The sequence below is a fragment of the Scyliorhinus canicula genome, chromosome 10, assembly GCF_902713615.1.
Source record: "Scyliorhinus canicula chromosome 10, sScyCan1.1, whole genome shotgun sequence".
NCBI lineage: Eukaryota > Metazoa > Chordata > Chondrichthyes > Carcharhiniformes > Scyliorhinidae > Scyliorhinus > Scyliorhinus canicula.
In genome coordinates, this window is record NC_052155.1 from 53,055,607 (window position 1) to 53,066,784 (window position 11,178).

The 11,178-nt window shown below is 45.1% G+C and overlaps 1 protein-coding gene across 1 annotated transcript in view; it reads right to left on the minus strand.

The window, feature by feature from the left end:
- dhx30 (DEAH (Asp-Glu-Ala-His) box helicase 30) overlaps positions 1-1,142 on the minus strand; it is a 76,107-nt gene extending 74,965 nt beyond the window's left edge. Inside the window, exon 1 of the mRNA XM_038808941.1 lies at positions 892-1,142. Within this exon, the coding sequence (XP_038664869.1) occupies positions 892-1,111 (220 nt within the window). The 5' untranslated portion in view covers positions 1,112-1,142. The remainder of the gene's footprint in view (positions 1-891) is intronic.
- Between the last annotated feature and the right edge of the window lie 10,036 nt (positions 1,143-11,178).

The following is an 11,178-nucleotide window of genomic DNA, read 5'->3' on the forward strand; positions in this document are numbered from 1 at the left end:
TGTGCCCCGATCATGGGCCACACCCCATCGGAGCCCCCCCCCTCCCCCAGTGAAGAAGCCCGCCCTCTCCCCCCCCCCCCCCAACCATTCCCACCAGCAGCAACCAGGAGTGAATGGCGTTGGCAGGACTCTGTTGTATCGGCGCTGCCGCTCGGCCCATCCAGAATGTTGAATAAATTTAAGACCCAACCTCCACGGCCTGCTGTGGAAAACAATTTCACATTCTATTGTCCCTCAGAGAAAAACAATTCTCCTCATTTGCCTTAAAGGGGATGCCTCTTATTCTTAAACTTTGTCCCAGAGGTTCTGCCACAATATGAAACATCCTCCTGATATCCACCCTATCAAGTCCTCCTGATATCCACCATATCAAGTCCCCTCAAGATCCTATGTTTAAATAAGATCTCATTCTTCTAAACTCCAATGGGCATTGGCCCAATCTTTCTTCATCAGATAAACCTTCATCCCAGAAATGCGTCAAATGAACATTCTCTGCACTGCTTCTAATCCAATTAAAATCACAAGAATTGTTAATGCAGGAAGCTGCATTTTTCCCATCGTGTCTGCACAAACTCTTCATTCAAATCAGCATCATGACAGAGTACCCTTCTCCTGCCTTTTCCCCCTACCCCAGACCAAGTGATCATCGAATGCCCTTTGAAAGCCTCGAATGAACCTGCCTCCACCACGCTTACAGGCAGTGCATTCCCGACCCGAACCATTCGTTGTGTGATAAAGTATATTTATGCTGAGTTTAATACTTCAATGAGCATCATACTCTAGGTGTTTGGTAATTGATGTTTAGTATTGTAATATTATAAATGATATTTTGTGCCCGCTTGTCTCCACAGCAGATGGTGAAGGTTGAAGCTTGGCCCCGGCGGTTCCCACCTTGCTGCCTGCCCGTCCCTGCTGCCAGCGGCAGCTCCGGCTCTTCCTCCTCTGCCCGGGGCTCAGGCTGCTGCTGGCGCCCACTCGCCGCGTGTCTAAACCGGCTCAGTGCTGCAGTCTGGCCGCAGTCCCAGACGAAGGCGGTGGCCGGAGCCCATGGCCCAGCGCTGGGGTGTCTCAGCGGGCACAGCCCCCTCACCAAGAAGCCCACAGCCGCCATGTTGGCCTGACAGCGCAGTCGGGCTGCCCGGCTCCGGGGCTTCGCGGAGAGACAACGAACAGCTGCCAAGATGGACCCGAAACCACGAACTCCAACAACGAGCCCAGCGCAGCCCCTCGCGGCAGAGTCAGGTACTGACCTTTGATTGCGGCGAGGACCCCTTGCAGGCGCAGAAGATCCAATCTCCTCCCTCTGGACAAGTGGAGACCGGTTCCCAGGCTCTCCATTCATGATTTGCCATACAGTGGGATACAGTGTGATTATGAGAATCCCTACCCATTCCCTTGCTATATCGTGCTACACAACCTATTTGCTGATAATGAAAATGGTTACTGCAATGTAGCGAGTGTTAAGCAGTCTCTGAACCTTCCCATCAGTTCAAGGATAACGCAATAATTTAGAGCAAGGATAACCATTTAGTCTATCTTAATCAATTCAGCCATAAAGACAACATAGTCCTCCCCTTGCAGCATCTGTTTATTGCTTATAAACAGTTCCAGGTTTTTCACTCCCATTGCTCCATCCAGATCACTCTAGGGGCAGAGGTTAAAGCATCTTCCAGGCGAAAGTTGGAGGTATCGCCCTTCCACTGAGTGTGTGGCAGATTCTAACAGGAGTTGGTAAGATCCTCAGTACACCGGATCATGGTGGATAACCAGCACCACCTTATGTTAATCGCTCTGCTATGAATGTGTATGAATATTTCCACGCTTCTCAAAATAAATTCTGAGGGTGGCTTGACACCGGACAGGCCCTCAATATTAATTAGCAGTGCCACAATGCTGCCTCACCAGCGCCAAGGACCCTAGTTCAATTCAGGCCTCTATCTGTCTGAAGTTTGTCTGTTCTCCCTATATCTGCGTGGGCTTCTTCCAGGTGCTCTGGTTTCCTCTCACTGTCCAAAGATGTGCAGGTTACTTGGATTGGCTCTTAATGTCCAGGGATGTGCAGATTAGGTTCTGGGATAGGGTGGGGTGGACGGGAGAGTGTAAATGGGTAGAGTGCTTATTTGAAGGGTCGGTGCAGGCTCAATGGGTCGAATGGCCTTCTGCACTGTAAGGATTCTATTCTATAATTCTAAGTTGTAAGATTCGGTCAGCATGTCCTCTTACCATAAAGCCAGACGGCTTCTCAGTGTTGAGAACCAGCATGCCGGTTCAACACATGCTGGTTCTGAGGGGACTGAGATTCAGCAAGGGGGTTTTTTCAAGTTCAAAAAGTTTCTCTTGGAATTGAGTCTGCTGGTAGGATCATTTGCTTCTACAGGGGGGCCTGGGTACTATGGGGCATGATAAACAGATGCTGATCCATTCTATAAGCAGACATACAGGAAGTCGCTAAGGATTTCCTAATAACAAACCCCATCTGTCGACTTTGAACTATCAGGACGAGAGTGGTGCTTGCTGAACAGGGTCAGGACAGCCACTCAGCAGCTAATCTGCACCACTGGGACATCAGTACAAACTGCACTTGAAGAGAGACACAAATAATGCTGCACATTACTGAGGATCTCCTCTATAGACATAGTGGCATTCTAATTGCCTTAAATTCAGCAAATGAGGCTGTCGCTTGGCTTCAGGGAATAACATTTGCTAAATCAAACCAAAGGAAATTGGTGAGTGGCATGTGCATGTGGATATTGACATCTAGTCTACAGTATGTATTACGATACACTAACAGCAGAAACTGTGACATCAGGCACCGAAGCAGTGGATTGAGACATTCAATTAATTTAATCATCAGCATCAGACCTAATCTACACTTTGATATATGATTCTAACTCTGATCCTTTCCTTGTTGATGGTTTCACCTCGGAGAAGTGAATCATAGATTCAGATGGGGGCGGGCAGCACGGTGGCGTAGTGGTTAGCATTGCTGGCTCACGGCACTGAGGTCCCAGGTTCGCTCATGGCTCTGGGCCACTGTCCATGTGGAGTTTGCACATTCTCGTCGTGTTTTTGTGGGTTTCGCCCCCATAATCCAAAGATGTGCAAGGTAGGTGGATTGGCCACACTAAATTGCCCCTTAATTGGATAAAGTGAATTGGGTACACTAAATTTATATTTAAAAAAATAGATTCAGACGGCACAGCAACACAGTGGTTAGCATTGTTACTTCACAGCACCAGGGTCCCAGGTTCGATTCCCCACTTGGGTCACTGTCCGTGCGGAGTATGCATGTTCTCCCTGCATCTGCCTGGGTTTCTTCTGGGTGCTCTGGTTTCCTCCCACAAGTCCCAAAAGACACGGTTAGGTAATTTGGACATTCTGAATTCTCCCTCTGTGTACTTGAACAGGCGCATAATGTGGCAACTGGGGGCTTTTCACAATAACTACATTGCACTTTTAATGTAAGCCTACTTGTGTCCTTCTTTGAGGATAACCTCTTGCTGAAAGGTGGGCTCAGTAATCACGTTCTTCCAGATATGACATACTCACTGGAAAACGTAATGGTCCTACATTGGTAACAACTAATTAATTCCAGCGTACCTCGTCGAATGACACAGCGGGATGACATTGAGCTAAGACCATGACCAAAGTGTACCAAGCCACACAACATTTGGCCTCTAACTCATATTTTGACTAGTGCTGTTGACAAGATTTGTCTTGCGAACCTCTCCTATAAATTACAAGTCCTGTCTCACAATGAGAGGTGGCACTGTGGCACATTGGTTAGCACCTCTTTCTCACAGCACCAACGATCCGGGTTCAATTCTGGCCTTGGGTGACTGTCTATGTGGAATTTGCACATTCTCCGTGTTTGCGTGGGTTTCGCCCCATGGCCCAAAATTGTGCAGGGTGGATGGATTGGCCATGCTAAATTGCTCCTTAATTGGAAAAAAATGAATTGGGTACTCGAAATTTATAAACAAAAAGGTTAGGTGGGGTAAGTGGCACAGTGGTTAGCACTGCTACCCCAAGGCACCGAGGACATGAGTTCGATCCCGGCCCCGGGTCACTGGCCATGTGGAGTTTGCACATTCTCCTTGGGCAGAATTCTCTGAAAATGGGGCTATGTCCCCACGCCCACGAAACAACGGGTGTGAATCACTCTGGACTGTTTTCTAGAAAGTCCCGAGTGATTCTCCATTTTGAAAGGGGCTTGCAGTGTCCCGGAGTCGTCCATGCAGCTCTGGTTGCTGTTAGGGGGCCCTGCACATCCGGCTGCGGATCCGCGCCTGTGGCGGCAGCCCCACGCGCCCTGGCGGACCCACACAAGCCAACCCCAACAATATAGGCCCCCTCCCCAGATCACGGCGCCTGCCGATCGGTGCCCCCGATCACAAGCCAGGCTGTCCTGGAGGCCCCCCCTCCCCCGGTGATGGATCCCCCTCGCCCCCACCAGGGCAGCTGCGGACTGGGTCCGCAGCCGCCATTCCAAGCTCCTGCCGGGTGGAAACATGAGTGAACCAGACCGGCGGGAACACGGCCAGCTGAGAATCTCCGCGGGGGCCTCTTTCAATGGTCCCGACCGGCACCGCATCGACCACGTGCGTGTGGGGGAGATTCTTCAGTCTGTGGTGAATCGTGGGAAGGTGTCGGACCCGATCGCGGGTCTGAGGTACCATTCTCCGCCCCCACGCCGAACGTGATTTTGGCACGGAGAATCCTGCGACCCCTGTCTGCATAGGTCTCACCCCACAACCCAAAAATGTGCAGCGGAGGTGGATTGGCCACGCTAAATTTCGCCTTAATTGAATAAAAAAGAACTGGACACTTTAAAATGAAAAAAAATAGGATAGGGTGGGGGAGTGGGCCCATTCAAAGTGTCGGTGCAGACTCGATGGGCCAAATAGCTTCCTTTTTCACTGTAGGGGTTCTATGAGCATTTTGCTCAAATACAATCGGTTTTCATTCCCTGCAACCAAGACTGTGACCCTTCTCAGGACAATATGACAACATCAAGCAATGCAAGCACCATGAACGGTTTTCAGAGTGTGTTCCTGCGGATCTGGAGCACACCCTGCCTTATCACACATGCCTCACAGGAGTATGATGACATCTTCAATCCAACATTCCCGGGTTACAATGGCAAAGTGAGTGTTATCGGAGCTGTATTCATCTAGGCGTTGGGAACTAGGTATAATTTTAAGTCATTTTTATTTGTTAAGCACAAGATAGGGCTTTAAGGTTAATATTTTTTCATTGTTAAGAAATGCAAAACCTGGGTTTGTTTTCAGGTTGGAGTTTTGAGAGATGGCGCTGGCAAGTCTGAGGCATTGACGTAGTTTTATGGAAGTTTTATGCCTCTTGCAGCGAAGAGATGGTATATGGGGGATTAATAGTTTAAAGAAGTTAAAACAAACACAGAGTAGGAAAAAACGGCAGTTGCCTAGCAACACGGGATCAGAGCTAAGACCCACACAGAGACGGAGAGACAAGAGAAACAGCTTTACTTTAAGTTGATAAAGATATACAGAGAGTGAAAACAGAAAGGCCTACTACTCTCTCCAGCTGAAAATGATGCAAGACTGCTGAAGAAATTAGATTAAAGAACTCATATGTATTGGTCTAAAGTTAAAGTAATAGTGAATTTAGAGTAAGTTTTCTGGATGCCAAGGCCTCCAGTGAACGTTAAGTCTACTGGAAGAAACTTTTTTGAATTTTTTTTTTTTTTGAATTTTAATTTTTTGAAAACCCCCATCAACTGATAATATAAGGTACTACATTAAAGTGATGCCACAAAAAGCCAGGGGAAAGAAGACTATGGATAGAAATTTGTTTGTCTTAGCAATTGAACCATTTGCCAAAGCGTTGAGATCTTCTGATAAATGGAAGGGGATAGGGTGGGGAAGGAGGGAACACAGGGTATATTTGTACGCTGATGACCTGCTCCTTCATATTATGGCGTTGGTCTCTACTATGGATAAGATAATAAAGCTACTTCAGAGTTTTGGCTTTTTTTCTGGGAGTAAATTGAATCTGGATAAGAATGAATATGTTCCGGTCAATCCCCCGGGGAGTGGAGCCAATCTGGGGTGTTACCTTTTTGTCTTGCCAGGTCTAACTTTGGTTATCTGGGAGTCCAGGTGATTGGGGCTTCGCTTTATCATCTGAACTATGCTAGACTGGTGAGTGGGGTCAAATCTAATTTACGAAAGTGGGATAATCTCCCTCTGTCCTTGTTGGGTAGGGTCCAGACTATTAAAATGAATGTCCTCCTGGAGTTTTCATTTGTTTTTTAACGTCACCCTATTTTTCTCCCTGAGTCCCTTTTTGTTAGGGTTAACAAGTTGGCATCCTCCTTTATTTGAGCGGGCAAGGCCCCAAAGATCCTGAGGGGTTTCTCCAGAGTTCCCCTCGGTCTTTAGCTGGGTCTGATGGGGGAGTATTTTGCATATCTGTAGCCAAATCTAATCAGTAGAGCTGGTCTAGGTGGATGAGGTGAAGGCAAAGTGGTAGAGGAATTTGGGACCCATTTTGGACAAGGCGGTGTGGAGTGAGACCCTTCACAGTGTAAACTCTATGAGTTCCTGTGCACGGCTCAGCCTGATCCAGTTTAAGGTCATGCATTGGGTTCACCTGACCAAAGCTAGGACAAGTGGTTTCTTTTTGGGAGTGGAGGACAAGTGTGAGCAATGTCCTTGGGGTCCAGCTAACCACACTCATATGTTCTGCTTATAACCCAAGTTGCTAAGCTTTTGGGTTTCCTTCTTTAACACCATGTCAGCCATTCTTAACGTTGAGTCTTGTCCTTTGGTGGCCATATTCGGACTCGCTGGTGCTGTAGACAGGGGTTAAGGCAGATGTTCTCGTTAATTGTCCGGAGGGGAGTTCTGCTTAGGTGGAGGTCCCGTACTTCACCCGGTGCCTCGGCCTGGTCGAGTGACCTCAATGGAATTTTTGCATTTGGAGAAGATCAAATACACCGTCAGGGGGTTGGTTGAAGGGTTCTAGCTAAGGTGGCCATTCTTTTTTTAAAGAGTTAGCCACTGTCGGTTATGGTGGTGGTGGGGGGATAGTTTAGTTTATGGTTGGGGGTTTGGGGTTTGTTTGATGTGATCTATACTGTTGGTTGTGTTTCGTTTATATTGTAACTTGAAACATCTGTTTTTATATGGTGATATTGTTAAAAATGAAAATTCTAAAAAAATATTTTTTTTTTTTTAAATGGAGGGAAGATCATTGATGAAGCTGAAGTGGTTGGGCCTACGACACTACCGACAAACTCCTGCAGCAATGTCCTGTGGCCATGATTGGTCCCCAATAATCACATCCATTTTACATACTATCAATTCTGAATGCAGTCATGTAATCTTTGTGTCAAATACAACTATACCAGTAGATGGCAATGTCGCACCACATACGCTATTCTCACTGGAACACGGTTACAGCCATTCAACCCATCATGACCTTGCTTCTCCGCAAAAGCAATTTAGCCAATCTCATGCCTCCATCCTTTTTTCCATTTTTAGTTAAGAAACCCTTTGAAAGCCATAGCTGAATTTGCCTCCATTCTCAGGTGCTCATTCAGGATCCTAGTCAATCACTGCAAATAAAATGTTTCTTTATGTCACCTTTAGTTTATTTAACATTCATCTTAAAAATCAGTGTCTTCTGGGTTCTCAATCTTTCTGCAGTTTCTCTCTATCTATTGTATCTAGATCCCTTTATATAGAAGATAACACAACTTTATAAGCTTATAAACTTCACACCATACCAGAACAGTTGAGAAGTAATGTGTTGTCTTCAAGATAGTTCTAATTCTTGCATAAATGCTTTGATGTTTCTTGAATTACATCAACCTGATACTTCCCGCTTATGTTGCAACCTTCCAACAACCAAACTTATACTGTGTTCCTATGGCACGGAATACATTCTCATAACAGAAAGGAATTAATACTGACTTCTGTATTGTTAGTTTGATTTCCGTATTATATAACATCCCAGAGTTATGGTTCTTAATCTCCTTTAGAATCCCTACAGTCCAGAAGGGATCCATTCAGCCCATTAAGTCTGCACAGACCCTCTGAAACAGCACCCTACCTAGGCCTTCTACCATATATAACACTGTAACTCCACCCAAGAGACACTAAGGGGCAATTTTACATGGGCAATTGACCTATCCTGCACATCTTTGGACTGTGGGAGGAAACTGGAGCACCCGGAGGAAACCCACGTAGACACGGGGAAAAAGTGCAAACTCCACACACAGCCCAAGGATATAATTGAACCCGGATCCCTGGTGCTATGAAGCAGCAGTGTCAACCACTGTGCCACCGAGCCACCCCTTTAAATTCTCCATAAATCAAACAGACGCTGTCGGATACAGTCATATCCCAGGAGCTCTCAGTAATGCCGACTTCTGGACTCCAAATCATTCAAACTCTCGCCTGTGCAATCCTGCTGGACTCGATTCCCAGATTTCCCCATCCTCCCAGATCTGAGGCACCACTCTTGCTGTTCAGAATCTCTTTGACAGATTCCCTGAACCCAGAATCATCTCAATACCAAGATTCCTCCACATTCCTCCTTTCCCAGTGATGCAATCCCAGGAATTGCCCCAATTTCCCCAGAGAATACTGAAACTACTCAGCAGGTGAACATCCACAGCGAGATAGAAAAAGTAAATTTTTCAGGTTCATGAACTTTCAACAGAACTGGAAAAAGTTTGTAATGTAAAAGGTTTTGAATGAGTACAAAGGCAGGGAAATGGAAAAGGTGAGGAAAGGACAAAAGGGAAAGTCTGTGGTGGGGTGGAGGGAGAACAGATTGAATGACAAAAGGGGTGATGGTACAAGGCCAACGGACCTAGTAACAGAACATTTAAAGAAACAAAAAGATGGGTCAATGGAAGGTTGTAAATGGGAATAGCCAGGGATGTGGTGTACATTTTCAAGTGTTGTCACATCATTTCTAAATCTATTATTACGTTGTATTCCTATGTATTTCAATCCCCAAACATCAGTAAACCATGCTTTACAAGTGAAAAATATTAGAGCTGGGAGGCGTTTTATTTCAAACCATGTGGTATTTTGAATCACTGGTATTTAACATAGCTAGAATTTTATTATGCAAGTTTACTTATTTAATTCAAACTTATTAAAAACATGGAGTACTGAAAACTTTACTTACTTCTGACTGAGGGATGGTGTCTGGAGGGATCACTGCTGTTCTTGATTTATATTTATAACCTAGATCTAGGTGTACCGGGCACAATTTCAAGATTTGAAAATGACACAAGACTCAGAAGTATTGTGAACTGTGAAGAGAGCAGTGATAGACTTCAAGAGCACGTAGAAAGGCTGGTGCAATGGGTAGACATGCGGCAGATGAAACTTGATATACTGTGAAATGGTACATTTTGCTTGGAAGAACGAGGTGAGTTAAGATAAAGCGTGCAATTCAAAAGGAAATGCAGGACACAATAATAATAGTACAGAAGCAAGTTATGAACCTTCATAAAACGCTCGTTCAGTCTCAATGGAAAGTTTTAGAAAAGGTGCAGAAGGACAGCATGGTGATGCAGTGGTTAGCACTGCTGCCTCACAGCGCCGAAGACTTGGGTTCGTTCCTGGCCCCGGGTCACTGCCCATGTGGAGCCTCCACATTCTCCCCGTGTCTGCATGGGTCTCACCCCCACAACCCAAAGATGTGCAGGGTGCAGGGTAGGTGGATTGGCCACACTAAAAATTGCCTCTTAATTTAAAAATTTTTAAAAAAGGTACAGAAAAGATTTTACAGGGCTGCAGGGAAACAGTCGAGGAGTGGGACTGGATGAGTTGTTGCAGAGAACTGACAAAGACAATGCGCTGAATGGCCTCCTTCTCTGCTGTAAGCATTCAATGATTCTAATATAGATACATTCAATGGAAGTTGATAAAACACATGAGGAACAAAGTAGCTGAAGGTTCCTCTGATGAGGGTATGAAGCACAAATTGGCTAGGGTAGATTGGGGAACCTTGCTAAAGGGGTTGACGGTAGATAGAAAATGGTTCATATTTAAATAACATCCGCATGTTATTCATTCCTGTCTGTCCCAGGTTCGATCCCGGCTCAGGGTCCCTGTCCGTGTGGAGTTTGCACATTCTCCCCGTGTTTGCGTGGGTTTCACCTCCACAACCCAAACATGTGCAGGGTAGGTGGATTGGCCACGCCAAATTGCCCCTTGATTGGAAAAAATGAATTAGGTACTCTAAATTTAAAAAAAAAATCATTCCTGTCTGGCACAAAAACAAAAGAGGAAAGATGGTTCAACCATGACTTACAAAAGAAATTAGGGATAATATAAAATCCAAAGAGGAAACATAAAATTGCCAGAAAAAGCAGCAAGTCTGAGGATTGGGAGCATTTTAGAATTCAGGAAAAGAGGACTAAAACTTTGATCAAGAGGAGGAAAATAGAGTATGAAAGTAAAATTGCAGGGAACATTTAAACTGACTGGAAAAGCTTCTTAAAATATATGAAGAACAAAAGATTAGTAAAGACAAATGTAGGTCCCTTACAGTCAGAAGCCAGGGAAATTATAATGGGGAACAAAGAAATGGCGGAATTCAACACATACTTTGGTTCTGTCTTCACAAAAGGGAGCAGAAATAACCACACAGAAATTCTAGGAACTAAGGGCAGAAATGAAGGAAATGAGTATTAGTAAGAAAATGGTGCTGGGGAAATTAATGGGGTTAAAGGCTGACAAATCAGTTTGCTTGACCTCAGAAGTGGGAAAATGTTAAGAGTGTATTATAAAATACATGGCAACAGAATATTTTGAAAGCATTAACAGGATTGGGCAAAGCCAGCATGGGTTTATGAAAGGCAAATCATGTTTAACAAATCTACTGCAGTTTGCGGAGGATGTAACTGGCCGAATCGATAAGGGAGAACCAGTGGTGTGGTGTATTTGAACTTTCAGAAAGCTTTCTAGAAGGCCCCTCCTAAAGAGATTAGAGGAAAATTAAAGCACATAGGACAGGGGGCAATGTATTAGAATGGATCGAAAATTGGCTGACAGACAGTGGAAATAAATGGGTCTTTTTCCAAGTGACACAGTGATTAGTGGGGTACCTCAGGGATCAGTGCTTGAGCCCCCATGATATATATATATATTTTTATATATATATATATAT